The following is a 16,579-nucleotide window of genomic DNA, read 5'->3' on the forward strand; positions in this document are numbered from 1 at the left end:
CGTGATATATAGGGCCTAAGGCCCGAGACAGTAAGAAGACACCGTGATATATAGGGCCTAAGGCCCGAGACAGTAAGAAGACACAGTGATATATAGGGCCTAAGGCCCGAGACAGTAAGAAGACAGTGATATATAGAGCCTAAGGCCCGAGACAGTAAGAAGACACAGTGGCAGAATAGATTCAACCACACCTTTGTTTTATCACAATACCGGATAGCATCCTCTGTCCAGTGAAGTCCACAAGGCATATTATATTGCATGTGCAGTAACAGACAGTTCGTTACATGATCTACAGCATGAACCACTAAACAACTATTGATTTAGAACCATGGAAAGTTACAGGAAGTCACAAATAAAACAGGAACTGCCTCCGCTATTCCAGCACCATTTCAACATCATCAAATCACCTCTGCTTCACCTCCATCTTCCACTAATGGGCAACGTTAGCTAGAGCCTCTACGGGATCAGTGTCCCGCCCCACCACCACCCCTCCCTGCGGGACGGTTGAGCTAACGTAGGCTAATGTGATTAGCATGAGGTTGTAAGTTCATTGTCTAATATATTTTAACAGCCTATTTGAGAGTCTCCACCATTCAACTCAAGCCAACTAAAATTAGGAGGCAGGCAAAACTGAATTAATGTTCTTTGGGAATTATCAAAGATACCTTCTTCCTTCTATTCTTCTAAAAGAGAAAGATACTCTGTGTTCCTTTGGAGAAAAAAAAATATATTTGTAAGGTTGGCAGATTCATGGATATAAAGCATCATCTACAGATGGACCTTATTGTAATCTGTGTCCTTCAGTGAATTACTCACCCACAGATTCAGACAGACAGAGACGGTCACACTGACCACCCTGAACTGGGCAAGCCTCATGGAACAGACATTCCTGAGGCACTGTGGAGCCGCCCTGCCCTGCCCTGCCCAGCCCAGCCCACTTATACTTCTGGGAATTTACAATGTATTCCTCCATAGAAAAAACAACACCTGCATCTGAAATGTTAGCCGAGTACACTCCCTGTTGGGCCCTGGTCTAAAGGAGTACACTCCCTGTTGGGCCCTGGTCTAAAGGAGTACACTCCCTGTTGGGCCCTGGTCTAAAGGAGTACACTCCCTGTTGGGCCCTGGTCTAAAGGAGTACACTCCCTGTTGGGCCCTGGTCTAAAGGAGTACACTCCCTGTTGGGCCCTGGTCTAAAGGTAGTACACTCCCTGTTGGGGCCCTGGTCTAAAAGGAGTACACTCCCTGTTGGGGCCCTGGTCTAAAAGGAGTACACTCCCTGTTGGGGCCCTGGTCTAAAAGGAGTACACTCCCTGTTGGGGCCCTGGTCTAAAGGAGTACACTCCCTGTTGGGGCCCTGGTCTAAAGGAGTACACTCCCTGTTGGGCCCTGGTCTAAAGGAGTACACTCCCTGTTGGGCCCTGGTCTAAAGGAGTACACTCCCTGTTGGGCCCTGGTCTAAAGGAGTACACTCCCTGTTGGGCCCTGGTCTAAAGGAGTACACTCCCTGTTGGGCCCTGGTCTAAAGGAGTACACTCCCTGTTGGGCCCTGGTCTAAAGGAGTACACTCCCTGTTGGGCCCTGGTCTAAAGGTAGTACACTCCCTGTTGGGCCCTGGTCTAAAGGAGTACACTCCCTGTTGGGGCCCTGGTCTAAAGGAGTACACTCCCTGTTGGGGCCCTGGTCTAAAGGAGTACACTCCCTGTTGGGCCCTGGTCTAAAGGAGTACACTCCCTGTTGGGCCCTGGTCTAAAGGAGTACACTCCCTGTTGGGCCCTGGTCTAAAGTAGTACACTCTCTGTGGGGCCCTGGTCTAAATCAGTCAATCAATCAAATGTATTTATAAAGCCCTTCGTACATCAGCTGATATCTCAAAGTGCTGTACAGAAACCCAGCCTAAAACCCCAAACAGCAAGCAATGCAGGTGTAGAAGCACGGTGGCTAGGAAAAACTCCCTAGGAAGAAACCTAGAGAGGAACCAGGATGTGAGGGGTGGCCAGTCCTCTTCTGGCTGTGCCGGGTGGAGATTATAAACCTAGAGAGGAACCAGGATGTGAGGGGTGGCCAGTCCTCTTCTGGCTGTGCCGGGTGGAGATTATAACGGAACATGGCCAAGATGTTCAAATGTTCATAACTGACCAGCAGGGTCAGATAATAATAATCACAGTGGTTGTCGAGGGTGCAGCAAGTCAGCACCTCAGGAGTAAATGTCAGTTGGCTTTTCATAGCCGATCATTGACCGTATCTCTACCGCTCCTGCTGTCTCTAGAGAGTTGAAAACAGCAGGTCTGGGACAGGTGGCACGTCTGGTGAACAGGTCAGGGTTCCATAGCCGCAGGCAGAACAGTTGAAACTGGAGCAGCAGCACAGCCAGGTGGACTGGGGACAGCAAGGAGCCATCAGGCCAGGTAGTCCTGAGGCATGGTCCTAGGGCTCAGGTCCTCTGAGAGAGAGAAAGAGAGAAAGGAGATAATTAGAGAGAGCATACTTAAATTCACACAGGACATCGAATAAGACAGGAGAAATACTCCAGATATAACAGTCTGACCCTAGTACACGCCCTGTTGGGGCCCTGGTCTAAAGTAGTGCACTCCCTGTTGGGAACCTGGTCTAAAGCAGTACACCATAAAGAGAAGAGTGTGCCATTTGGAATGCGCTAATATCAAGGAGAGAAGTAGATGATGTAATTTTGCACTCCACCTAACAACGACAGTATAGAGTCTGTGTGTAATACTCCACAGCTGCTCCACTGGGATAGACCACCACACCATGACAAACTATGCCAAGATTCCTAAATGAAACATAAATATCCAGTAACATAATCTGGAGGTTTTCCAGGGGCCCGGGGATACAACCTAGTCTCTCTAAACCCTGTTCCAAATGGCACCTGGTCAACAGTAGTGCACTATATAAGGAATAGGGCCCTGGTCAACAGTAGTACACTATATAGGGAATAGGGCCCTGGTCAACAGTAGTACACTATATAGGGAATAGGGCCCTGGTCAACAGTAGTGTTCTATATAGGGAATAGGGCCCTGGTCAACAGTAGTGTTCTATATAGGGAATAGGGTCCTGGTCAACAGTAGTGTTCTATATAGGGCCCTGGTCAACTGTAGTGTTCTATATAGGGAATAGGGTCCTGGTCAACAGTAGTGTTCTATATAGGGAATAGGGCCCTGGTCAACAGTAGTGTTCTATATAGGGAATAGGGTCCTGGTCAACAGTAGTGTTCTATATAGGGAATAGGGCCCTGGTCAACAGTAGTACACTATATAGGGAATAGGGCCCTGTTCAACAGTAGTGTACTATATAGGGAATAGGGCCCTGTTCAACAGTAGTGTTCTATATAGGGAATAGGGTCCTGGTCAACAGTAGTACACTATATAGGGAATAGGGCCTTGGTCAACAGTAGTGTACTATATAGGGAATAGGGCCCTGTTCAACAGTAGTGTACTATATAGGGAATAGGGCCCTGTTCAACAGTAGTGTACTATATAGGGAATAGGGTCCTGGTCAACAGTAGTGTACTATATAGGGAATAGGGTCCTGGTCAACAGTAGTGCACTATATAGGGAATAGGGATCCATAGGGCTCTGGTCTAAAGTAGTCAACTATATAGGGAATAGGGTGCCATATAGGGTACGGTCATACCGTAACGTAACATAACGTAGCATTTAAAACACACATCTGGTTCCACACAACTCAATTTAAACCAAGTCACTCAAATTACATTCTGGTTTAAATTAGATTGATATAGCTATCCCTTTTAAACACACATAAAGTGCTTTTCACAGCAACCAGGCGTTGACCCCGAAGAGAAACAGCCCTAAAACTAATAACATTTAGATCCAGATGAGAGTGACAAGATGACGCAGACAGAGATGGGCGTCCTCGCTTCGAGTCCTTAGGAAACTATGGGGTATTTTTTATGTATTATTTCTTACATTGTTACCCCAGTAAATCTGAAGTGTTATTACATACAACTGGGAAGAACGATTGGATGTATGAGTGACGTCAACTTACCAACATTACGACCAGGAAATATGACTTTCCTGAAGCAGATTCTTTGTTCGCACCACAACCCAGGACATTGGATCTAATTCCAGAGGCCGGCCCAAAACAACGTCGCCGCAGAATAAGTAGATGGAGTGGCCTCCTGGTCAGACTTCGAAGGCGTGCACCACCACCCACCCCTTCTGAGTATATTACTCGCCCAGTCTCCTGACAACAAGGTAGACGAAATTAGGGCCAAGGGTTGCCTTCCAGAGAGACATCAGAGATTGTAACATTCTCCGTTTCACGGTAACATGGCTCTCTCGGGATACGTTGTCGGAATCGGTTTCAGCCACAGGGCTTAGTTGGTTGTCTAAATTGGATCGGAGTCAAATCCAGACCTTGCCTCGTAACTACATATGCCCAGAGAACTTGCCGGAAACACCCAACCCTTGGGTATAAATAAAACATGCGAGTTAAGAATTTACATATCAGACGAGATGACCGCGTGCTGCAGCCGAGGTCGAGGATTCGTCGCAACCCCAAAACGCAACACGAGGTTGAAGAATGCTACGGATGCTAATAGCTGTGTCCAAGAGCGTGAATTCAAGCGGGACTCTCCTTCTCGGTGGCCGACGTGAGTAAGACATTTAAACGTGTTAACCCTCGCAAGGTTGCTGGCCCAGACGGCATCCCTAGCCGTGTCCTCAGAGCATGCGCAGACCAGCTGGCTGGTGTGTTTACGGACCCAGTCTGCTGTCCCCACATGATTCAAGACGTCCACCATTGTTCCTAAACCCAAGGCAAAATAACTGAACTAAATGACTACCGCCCCCGTAGCACTCACTTCTGCCATCATGAAGTGCTTTGAGACTAGTCAAGGATCTTATCACCTCCGCCTTAGACCGACAGTCCTCTCAGCTCATAGTTTCGGACCGACAGTCCTCTCAGCTCATAGTTTCGGACCGACAGTCCTCTCAGCTCATAGTTTCGGACCGACAGTCCTCTCAGCTCATAGTTTCGGACCGACAGTCCTCTCAGCTCATAGTTTCGGACCGACAGTCCTCTCAGCTCATAGTTTCGGACCGACAGTCCTCTCAGCTCATAGTTTCGGACCGACAGTCCTCTCCGCTCATAGTTTCGGACCGACAGTCCTCTCCGCTCATAGTTTCGGACCGACAGTCCTCTCCGCTCATAGTTTCGGACCGACAGTCCTCTCAGCTCATAGTTTCGGACCGACAGTCCTCTAAGCTCATAGTTTCGGACCGACAGTCCTCTCAGCTCATAGTTTCGGACCGCCAGTCCTCTCAGCTCATAGTTTTGGACCGCCAGTCCTCTCAGCTCATAGTAACTGCATTTCCCTCTTCAGTAGAAGCTAGTTGACTTCAACATGAACCACAGAAATGACTCATGCAATCACATAGGCTTGTATCCCAAATGGCAGCCTATCCCTTATATAGTGCCCCCTGTGGGCCCTGGTCAAAAGTAGTGCACTATTTAGGGAATAGGGTGTAATGTGGGATGTAGACAGAGAGAATGAATGATGGAATCCAGGCATCTCATCAGCTCATAAATGGGTTGTATTATTTACCACTCTCTCTGACGGTGTCTTCGCTATGGTTACGCTGAGCTTGTGTGTGTGTGTGAATCAGTGTGTGTGTGTGTGTGAGCCGTTCAATATGTGTGTGTGAATCAGTGTGTATGCATGCAGGCTGGTCTGTCTCTGTCTCATGTGTGTGTGTGACAGAGAGAGAGAGAGAGCGAGAGTAATACGTCCTGGGGAAAGGCTCTAATCCCTGAACACTGAAACTACAGACCACGATGGATTTAAACACCGAGAAACTACAGACCGCGGTGGATTTAAACACCGAGAAACTACAGACCGCGGTGGATTTAAACACCGAGAAACTACAGACCGCAATGGATTTAAACACGGAAACTACAGACCGCGATGGATTTAAACACAGAGAAACTACAGAACGCGGTGGATTTAAACACCGAGAAACTACAGACCGCGGTGGATTTAAACACAGAGAAACTACAGACCGCGGTGGATTTAAACACGGAAACTACAGACCGCGGTGGATTTAAACACCGAGAAACTACAGACCGCGGTGGATTTAAACACTGAAACTACAGACCGCGGTGGATTTAAACACAGAGAAACTACAGACCGCGGTGGATTTAAACACGGAAACTACAGACCGCGGTGGATTTAAACACCGAGAAACTACAGACCGCGGTGGATTTAAACACTGAAACTACAGACCGCGGTGGATTTAAACACCGAGAAACTACAGACCGCGGTGGATTTAAACACCGAGAAACTACAGACCGCGGTGGATTTAAACACCGAGAAACTACAGACCGCGGTGGATTTAAACACGGAAACTACAGACCGCGGTGGATTTAAACACCGAGAAACTACAGACCGCGGTGGATTTAAACACAAACTAAGAAGGTTGTACCAAGGATCATTTAGCCATTTGATGTTCACATTGTTTTATAAACTGCTATTTGCCAGCAGCATACCACCCTGGATAGCACTGCTGGCTTACTTCTGAAGCTAAGCAGCGTTGGTCCTGGTCAGTCCCTGGATGGGAGACCAGATGCTGCTGGAAGTGGTGTTGGAGGGCCAGTAGGAGGCACTCTTTCCTCTGGTCTAAAATAAATATCCCAATGCCCCAGGACAGTGATTGGGGACATTGCCCTGCGTAGGGTGCCGTCTTTCGGATGGGACGTTAAACAGGTGTCCTGACTCTGAGGTCATTAATGATCCCATGGCACTTATCGTAAGAGTAGGGGTGTTAACCCCGGTGTCCTGACTCTCTGAGGCCATTAAAAGATCCCATGGCACTTATCGTAAGAGTAGGGGTGTTAACCCCGGTGTCCTGACTCTCTGAGGTCATTAATGATCCCATGGCACTTATCGTAAGAGTAGGGGTGTTAACCCCGGTGTCCTGACTCTCTGAGGCCATTAAAAGATCCCATGGCACTTATCGTAAGAGTAGGGGTGTTAACCCCGGTGTCCTGACTCTCTGAGGTCATTAAAGATCCCATGGCACTTATTGTAAGAGTAGGGGTGTTAACCCCGGTGTCCTGGCTAAATTCCCAATCTGTCCCTCAAACCATCACGGCCACCTAATAATCCCCAGTTTACAATTGGCTCATTCATCCCCCTCTTCTCCCCTGTAACTATTCCCCAGGTCGTTGCTGCAAATGAGAACGTGTTCTCAGTCAACTTACCTGGTAAAACAACAGATAAAATGAATGAGCCTATAGAAACACATTGAATAACAGATAGTGTCCCCCAAAAATGTAAAGGAAGTTTGTTCTGAAGTGTTTGTCCTATATGTGAGAGATATAAGTTCAGGAAACATTTTTCTTGTCATTATTTTTAACATGTTGCGATGGAGTGAGAGGGTGTGAAGGCCGATATTTTCCTGCTCGTTGGTGACATCTACTGGCCATGAGGGAGGGTTGCCCCCGGAAGGGTAAGAGCCGAATTACACACGTTTTTGTGCTGTGGCGTATTCTGTTGTTTCTTTCCCCCTGAATTAAAAAAAAGTCCTGGGTCGTTTCCCTGGAGAAAAGGTCCATATTTGGTCTACGCTTGTTGTTACTTCACACTCTCGTCACTTGTTGGCCACCAACACCAACGTCACCCGACCGATACACTGAGACTGCAGTAATATCAGATAAATGAGAAGCTCATGACAGCCAGGTCCATCTCGACCTGCACAGAGAGGTAATTTCAGAGCAAAGGAATTAAAAAGCCATAGAAAAGTATTGTCCAAATTCAGCAGGTTATGGTGTGAAATAGGCTTTTTGAAAAGTGCCGTCTTTGTTCTCTTACTCTTTTTAACGCCGTCTTCGGTGTGCTTACCAATACACAACCCCCCCACACACACACACCTTTCACTCCTATCCGTGGAATAGCTTGCTGCCCATAGACATACAGTATAACCCATAGAAGGGTTTTGGAACCTCTAACCCTGGCAATTTGACTGTAAACTCACGGGTACGCTTATTATTGGCTGTCGGTCTTGACTTGAACAGGAACTGCTCTCTACGGATTATACTGTGCGTCTATGAAATACAATCTCATGCGAAAAACGTAGTTTAGAAAGCAAAATGCTGTAATTACTAAATGTGGAATGTGATAGGTATTTTACACCCCCCCCCCCAAAAAAACAAACATTTGATGATTAAAATCTCTCTCAAATGAAGGGGATGACACGATCTTTGCGAGAGGGATGAAATCTGATTTCATTGGTCCTCAACTCGCTGCTCAAGAAACCCGCCCCCTCCTGAGTTAGCCCGCCCCCGAGCAGGTTAGTTCTGAACGATTCGTTGCCATAGAAACGTACCTGGCTAACTCCTCAAACCTGATTGGTAGTATAAGGGCTCTGAACCCAAAAATAGAAGCTTTTTTTTTTACGCCATTGTTTGTAAAGGGGGGCGGGGGGATCCCCCTCTACAACACACCGTTTCTCTGAGCCTGATCCTTTCTCAAGGTTTAATTATAGGTTCCTTCATTTTAGGGATGTTTTCCTGGCTATTGTGATGTCAATTAAAATACTTGAATTATTATAATAATACTGCACAATTTAAACCCTTAGCCCCTCAACCCCCCCCTTTCCCCAAAACAAGTGTAAATATTGGACTATAAATTGTACCTTCCTGTATTATACTGATGCTACAATGTTTATTCTGTTAAACTGAGATATTTACTTTGTGTTGGTATTTTTCCATCTCTTCTTAGTTCTTATTGTCGTTTTATTGTCCGGAAGGAGCCTGCAGTCGGCGTGTCGTTGGACGAGGTACATACATATAACATCTGTATGGCTTGTTCCTTCATTACCAACCATGGTGTCCAACACATTAAAATGACACCTACCAAATGATACATATGAGTGTAAAGTCATGTTTATTAATCAATTCATGCAATACTGACATATACCGGTTTGATTTACTCAGTAAAAAAAATAAGAAAAAGCTTAAACAATAAACTGTTCATAATCTCTCTCTCACTCTTTATATAATGGTACCAATGTTTTGAAGGTTAAATGGTGAGATGGTGCAACAGACTGAGTATACTGTAGCTAGCTAACGTAAACTCACCCCATTCCGGTTGGTTGAGTGTAACTAGCTACCGTAAACTCACCCCATTCCGGTTGGTTGAGTGTAACTAGCTAACGTAAACTCACCCCATTCCGGTTGGTTGAGTGTAACTAGCTAACGTAAACTCACCCCATTCCGGTTGGTTGAGTGTAACTAGCTACCGTAAACTCACCCCATTCCGGTTGGTTGAGTGTAACTAGCTAACGTAAACTCACCCCATTCCGGTTGGTTGAGTGTAGCTAGCTACCGTAAACTCACCCCATTCCGTACAAATGTACTCCTCAAAAACAAACAGGTGGTTGGTTGAGTATAGCTAGCTACATCTCCTTCAATAACCAGATGAACGGTTGGTTGAGTATAGCTAGCTACATCTCCTTCAATAACCAGATGAACGGTTGGTTGAATATAGCTAGCTACATCTCCTTCAATAACCAGATGGACGGTTGGTTGAGTATAGCTAGCTACATCTCCTTCAATAACCAGATGAACGGTTGGTTGAGTATAGCTAGCTACATCTCCTTCAATAAACAGATGGACGGTGGGTTGATGCTGCACGTATTTATTTACAATGTTGCGAGGATACAACTGCGACATATATAATTGCATGCATCCCAAAATGGCACCCTATTCCCTATATAGTGCACTACTTTTCATCAGAACCCTATAGGGCTATATAGTAGTGCACTATAAAATGGAATTGGGTGCCATTTTGGGATTCATCCCCATATCTTAACTTTCATTCCAATCTGACGTACACTCATGATAAAGACAGAACCATTTCAATTCACCGACCACTTCTGGAATAAGGAAACATGGGCTGAGCTGCTGACATCGTTTTTCTTTCAGGTTTTTTCCCCAAAAAATGAATGAATATATTGTAGCAATCACTAAAAAGACACATTTTGAAACTGTGGATCTACATCCAAATACAGGTTGATCTAAAAGAAAGAAGAGTTTTCAGAAGAGGTTATATCACTGTAGCGGATCTGAAAAATGTGTTTGTGCAAATGGACCATGCTAGAAATGGAGGAGTTACGTTTGAATCTGAAGTCTGTTTTTTTTAACCCATTCCCTCAGAAACACACGCCAACTGAAAACCATTCCCTCAGAAACACACGCCAACTGAAAACCATTCCCTCAGAAACACACGCCAACTGAAAACATGAAAACCATTCCCTCAGAAACACACGCCAACTGAAAACATGAAAACCATTCCCTCAGAAACACACGCCAACTGAAAACATGAAAACCATTCCCTCAGAAACACACGCTAACTGAAAACCATTTCCTCAGAAACACACGTCAACTGAAAACATGAAAACCATTCCCTCAGAAACACACGCTAACTGAAAACCATTCCCTCAGAAACACACGCTAACTGAAAACCATTCCCTCAGAAACACACGCCAACTGAAAACCATTCCCTCAGAAGCACACGCCAACTGAAAACCATTCCCTCAGAAGCACACGCCAACTGAAAACCATTCCCTCAGAAGCACACGCCAACTGAAAACCATTCCCTCAGAAACACACGCCAACTGAAAACATGAAAACCATTCCCTCAGAAACACACGCCAACTGAAAACCATACCCTCAGAAACACACGCCAACTGAAAACATGAAAACCATTCCCTCAGAAACACACGCTAACTGAAAACCATTTCCTCAGAAACACACGTCAACTGAAAACATGAAAACCATTCCCTCAGAAACACACGCTAACTGAAAACCATTTCCTCAGAAACACACGTCAACTGAAAACATGAAAACCATTCCCTCAGAAACACACGCTAACTGAAAACATGAAAACCATTCCCCTCAGAAACACACGCTAACTGAAAAGAAAATGGCTGCTTTTAAGGACATTCTTAAAAGTCACAAGGCATCAGAGAATAAGAGTTAGTCTATATAGTCTCTGTAGAGTCTGAGGATGAGAGAGGGAGGGGGCAGAGTAGTCACTGTAGCAGAGTAGTTGGTAGAATAGCTACAGGTACTGTAGTTTAGCAGGTAGCTGGGGTTGTGGGGCAGAATAGGTAGCTGGTAGCAGTTCCAGAGTTCCTTCCAGAGAGAAGCAGCCAGAGTTCCTTCCAGAGAGAAGCAGCCAGAGTTCCTTCCAGAGAGAAGCAGCCAGAGTTCCAGAGAGAAGCAGCCAGAGTTTCAGAGAGAAGCAGCCAGAGTTCCAGAGAGAAGCAGCCAGAGTTTCAGAGAGACGCAGCCAGAGTTTCAGAGAGACGCAGCCAGAGTTTCAGAGAGAAGCAGCCAGAGTTTCAGAGAGAAGCAGCCAGAGTTTCAGAGAGAAGCAGCCAGAGTTTCAGAGAGAAGCAGCCAGAGTTTCAGAGATGGAGTCCTCCTCTCCTCCTGAATATCACAGCTGCTGTAATGTCGTTTCAAACCAGCCTTCCAGGGTGCTGCTACGAACACGAAGTCCACAGGAGGGAACTAATTCTGTCATTTCAGTACACGGCGGTCTGGTCTGTTAGTATCCCAGAGTGCTTTGCGTCCAGGTGGGGGGTGGGGGGGGGGTAGCGGTGTCACTGCTCCGTAGGACACACCCCTCGGTCCTTACAGCAGAAGTAATGAACTACAACACCGTTGGGATACCTGGCGAAGGCGCTGGACAGGACAGAGTGTTTTAGTACATAGACAGCCTTTACAACAGGTTTTATCACATAATAAAGGATGTATGACATAGTTATAGGTGTTTATAAAGCATTGATATTAGAATAGCCAGCAGCATACCACCCTGCATACCACTGCTGGCTTGCTTCTGAAGCTAAGCAGGGTTGGTCCTGGTCGGTCCCTGGATGGGAGACCAGATGCTGCTGGAAGTGGTGTTGGAGGGCCTGTAGAGGCACTGTTTCCTCTGGTCTAAAATAAATATCCCAATGCCCCAGGGCAGTGATTGGGGACACTGCTCTGTGTAGGGTGCCGTCTTTCAGGTGGGACGTGAAACAGGTGTCCTGACTGTCTGAGGTCGCTAAAGATCCCATGGCACTTATCATAAGAGTAGAGGTGTTAACCCCGGTGTCCAGGCTAAAGTCCCAATCTGGCCCTCATACCATCATGGCCACCTGATCATCCCCAGTTTACAATTGACTCAGTAACTATTCCCCAGGTCATTGCTGTACATGAGAATGTGTTCTCAGTCAATTTACCAGGTGAAATACAACAAGTTTACCTGTTTCCTATCTTCTTCTTACAGACCCTGCAGGTCTTTTCCTCTGTGATGATACACTTCACCTGTTGGTGGAAGATACGTTCCTCCTGGACCTAAACACACACGTCAGACAGACCACAAACATCACACGTCAGACAGACCACAAACATCACACACACCAGACAGACCACAAAACAAACATCACACACACACCAGACAGACCACAAAACAAACATCACACACACACCAGACAGACCACAAAACAAACATCACACACACACCAGACAGACCACAAAACAAACATCAGGGTTGAATCTCCAAAGGTAGTTCCTTGTTGCTCGCGTACTCTTTCCTTTAATCTTCTCCTCAAAAGATCAGAAGGGAGGAAGCTCTGAAAATGATGTCATGGCTTTAGAAGCTTCTGATAGGTTAAATGACATCATTTGAGTCAATTGGAGGTGTACCTGTGGATGTATTTCAAGGCCTACCTTCAAACTCAAGAGCTTCCTCCCTTCCTTCTGAAGTTTTGAAAGAGGTTCTGGTAGAGGACAGTTACATAGGACACGACACCAACACACAGAGCGTATCTCTCTCTCTCTCACCCGTAGGAACTCGGCCTGCAGCAGACTCTTGAGGACCTGGTCAAAGCGTTTCCTCTGGGCCTTTTCCTCCAGAACACTCTCCAGGAACACACGGATCTCTCTGATCTGAGTGTTGGCTGGCAGCAGGTCGATGGCCTGGTGGAGAGATATAATATATATATATAATATAGATACAGTTGAAGTCAGAAGTTTACATACACTTTGGTTGGAGTCATTAAAACTCGTTTTTCAACCATTCCACAAATTTCTTGTTAACAAACTATAGTTTTGGCAAGTCGGTTAGGACATCTACTCTGTGCATGACAAGTAATTTTTCCAACAATTGTTTACAGACAGATTATTTCACTTATAATTCACTGTATCACAATTCCAGTTCGGTCAGAAGTTTACATACAGTAAGTTGACTGCCTTTAAACAGCTTGGAAAATTCCAGAAAAAGGTGTCATGGCTTTAGAAGCTTCTGATTGGCTAATTGACATCGTTTGAGTCAACCTACCTTAGTTGTATACATCTTGCTGTGGTGCAACCTACCTTAGTTGTATTTGTCTTGCTGTGGTGTGGTGCAACCTACCTTAGTTGTATTCATCTTGCTGTGGTGCAACCTACCTTAGTTGTATTCAGCTTGCTGTGGTGTGGTGCAACCTACCTTAGTTGTATTCATCTTGCTGTGGTGCAACCTACCTTAGTTGTATACATCTTGCTGTGGTGTGGTGCAACCTACCTTAGTTGTATTCAGCTTGCTGTGGTGCAACCTACCTTAGTTGTATTCATCTTGCTGTGGTGTGGTGCAACCTACCTTAGTTGTATTCAGCTTGCTGTGGTGCAGCTCCAGGACATGTAGAGCTGCCATTAGATTGGCCTGTGGCTCCAACAGCTCCATTTTGATTGGCCCAAGACAGTGGACGTCAGGAGGGGACAGGTACATGCGCAGTAGAGACAGGTACACCTGTATCATTATACATCTGGGTTAACAGACAGGTACACCTGTATCATAGTACCACTGGGTTAACAGACAGGTACACCTGCATCATAGTACCACTGGGTTAACAGACAGGTACACCTGTATCATTATACCACTGGGTTAACAGACAGGTACACCTGTATCATTATACCACTGGGTTAACAGACAGGTACACCTGTATCATTATACCACTGGGTTAACAGACAGGTACACCTGTATCATTATACCACTGGGTTAACAGACAGGTACACCTGTATCATAGTACCACTGGGTTAACAGACAGGTACAACTGTATCATAGTACCACTGGGTTAACAGACAGGTACACCTGTATCATTATACATCTGGGTTAACAGACAGGTACACCTGTATCATAGTACCACTGGGTTAACAGACAGGTACACCTGTATCATAGTACCACTGGGTTAACAGACAGGTACACCTGTATCATAGTACCACTGGGTTAACAGACAGGTACAGCTGTATCATAGTACCACTGGGTTAACAGACAGGTACACCTGTATCATTATACATCTGGGTTAACAGACAGGTACACCTGTATCATTATACCACTGGGTTAACAGACAGGTACACCTGTATCATAGTACCACTGGGTTAAGAGACAGGTACACCTGTATCATAACACCACTGGGTTAACAGACAGGTACACCTGTATCATTATACCACTGGGTTAACAGACAGGTACACCTGTATCATAGTACCACTGGGTTAACAGACAGGTACAACTGTATCATAGTACCACTGGGTTAACAGACAGGTACACCTGTATCATTATACATCTGGGTTAACAGACAGGTACACCTGTATCATAGTACCACTGGGTTAACAGACAGGTACACCTGTATCATAGTACCACTGGGTTAACAGACAGGTACACCTGTATCATAACACCACTGGGTTAACAGACAGGTACACCTGTATCATTATACATCTGGGTTAACAGACAGGTACACCTGTATCATAGTACCACTGGGTTAACAGACAGGTACACCTGTATCATAGTACCACTGGGTTAACAGACAGGTACACCTGTATCATAGTACCACTGGGTTAACAGATAGAGGGTTAACGAGGCAGGTATGTAGGTATGCGTCAGTCATAAGGGGTTACTCACATCCTGGCTTCTGTCCGTCTCTTTGTCATAATGCCTATGGCAGTACCTGAGGGGAGAGCAACACAAAATCAGCTTGGAGTGAGAACAACACATCACCATTCACAACAAGAGTTTTGAATCAGCTTGTTGTTGTTAATGGCTGGTTGGATGTTTTAGTGGGATACTTTCTGTAGTCCTACTCCCTTCCTCAGTAAAAAGTTGCAACAATTTCCTGTAACTTTCCCAAAATTGACAGGTTTTTCCAGAAATCCTGATTGGAAGATTCCCAGAATCAGGATGGGAATAAAGTGTTTTTAGAAGGCTCCGAAGAGAGATGATGAAAGATGAAGAGAGATGAAAGAGTCCCGGTGTATTTAGCCTCTGCCGTGGAAGGTGAGGTACGGTGCCTGGAAAGGGACATTCTTCTGTTGACAGTCCTACGAACTCCAGGAAAACGTAGCCAAGCAATATTGTCTGAGAAGAAGGAAAAAAGGACTAACCAGATGTTGTTGTTAGCTTGGACAGTCTGCTCTCGAACATTGTAATTACAATCAGCCAATAAAGAGACCTAGACCTAAGTCTAACCACGATGGCAAAATTATAAACAAGACACAGGGAGATAACCATTAGCACGCTTGAAGACTATGGAACGCTATTAGAGACTTGTAGTCGTACCCCGTTGACTTATTCCACATTTTGTTGTGATAAAAAAATAAATAAAAGCTAAATAGATTAAATATATATTTTTTCTACACGCAATAACCCCATAACGACAAAGTGAAAATATGTTTTTTTTAGAAATGTTTGCAGAATATATTTAAAAATTAATATAATAATTATATACTTTACATAGGTATTCAAACCCCTGAGTCAATACTTTTGTAGAAGCACGTTTGGCAGAGATTACAGCTCTGTTCGTTTCTGTGTGCAATAACGCTCCCTAAACTCCCGATTGGCATTCTGACCGATGCACCGTGGTGAAGCTAGCTCACAGTCCGCCGTAGCCAGAGTTCTGTTCAGTTAGTGGTTTCACATGTGGGTTACCCTGTAGCTCTATTCAAATGTAATGACCTTTTGACCTTCCAGTTGGCTCTGCATCCACAGGGTACTTCTTCATCCTGGGATTCAACGGACGCTCCTTTTGGAGACCATCTTTCTTGTTTACATTGTTTTGTTGTTCATTTGTTTAGGTTTTTTTTTAAATTTAATTTTACCTTTATTTAACCAGCCAAGTCAGTTAAGAACAAATTCTTATTTTCAAGACGGCCTAGGAACAGTGGGTTAACTGCCTGGTCAGGGGCAGAACGACAGATTTGTACCTTGTCAGCTCGGGGATTCGAACTTGCATCCTTTCGGTTACTAGTCCAACGCTCTAACCACTAGGCTACCCCCTCACTCGGCAGGTGAGGACAGTAACTACACAGCTAATCAATGGGTTGAGGTTTAACGTTTAAAGGCCTTACAACGTAATTAAGAGTGTCAACTTTTACCATAACGAACAAAAATATAAACTCAGCATATAAAGTAAAGTGTTGGTCCTATGTTTCATGATTTTAAATAAAGATCCCAAAAGATTTTCCAGATGCACAAAAAGCTTCTCTCAATTGAGCACATTTTTGTTTACATCCC

General features: G+C 45.2%; 1 protein-coding gene across 3 annotated transcripts in view; it reads right to left on the minus strand.

Moving 5' to 3' along the window:
* Positions 1-9,660: 9,660 nt before the first annotated feature.
* vps39 (VPS39 subunit of HOPS complex) overlaps positions 9,661-16,579 on the minus strand; it is a 50,441-nt gene continuing 43,522 nt past the window's right edge. For all 3 annotated transcript variants that reach the window (XM_065025942.1, XM_065025943.1, XM_065025944.1), the window contains 5 exons: positions 14,972-15,017; positions 13,673-13,822; positions 12,877-13,011; positions 12,296-12,387; positions 9,661-11,730 (listed from right to left, as the gene is read on the minus strand). In XM_065025942.1, coding sequence (XP_064882014.1) covers positions 11,649-11,730; positions 12,296-12,387; positions 12,877-13,011; positions 13,673-13,822; positions 14,972-15,017 — 505 coding nt within the window. In that variant the 3' untranslated portion in view covers positions 9,661-11,648. The remainder of the gene's footprint in view (positions 11,731-12,295; positions 12,388-12,876; positions 13,012-13,672; positions 13,823-14,971; positions 15,018-16,579) is intronic.

The sequence above is a fragment of the Oncorhynchus nerka genome, linkage group LG12 (assembly GCF_034236695.1).
Source record: "Oncorhynchus nerka isolate Pitt River linkage group LG12, Oner_Uvic_2.0, whole genome shotgun sequence".
In the NCBI taxonomy this organism is placed as follows: Eukaryota; Metazoa; Chordata; class Actinopteri; order Salmoniformes; family Salmonidae; genus Oncorhynchus; species Oncorhynchus nerka.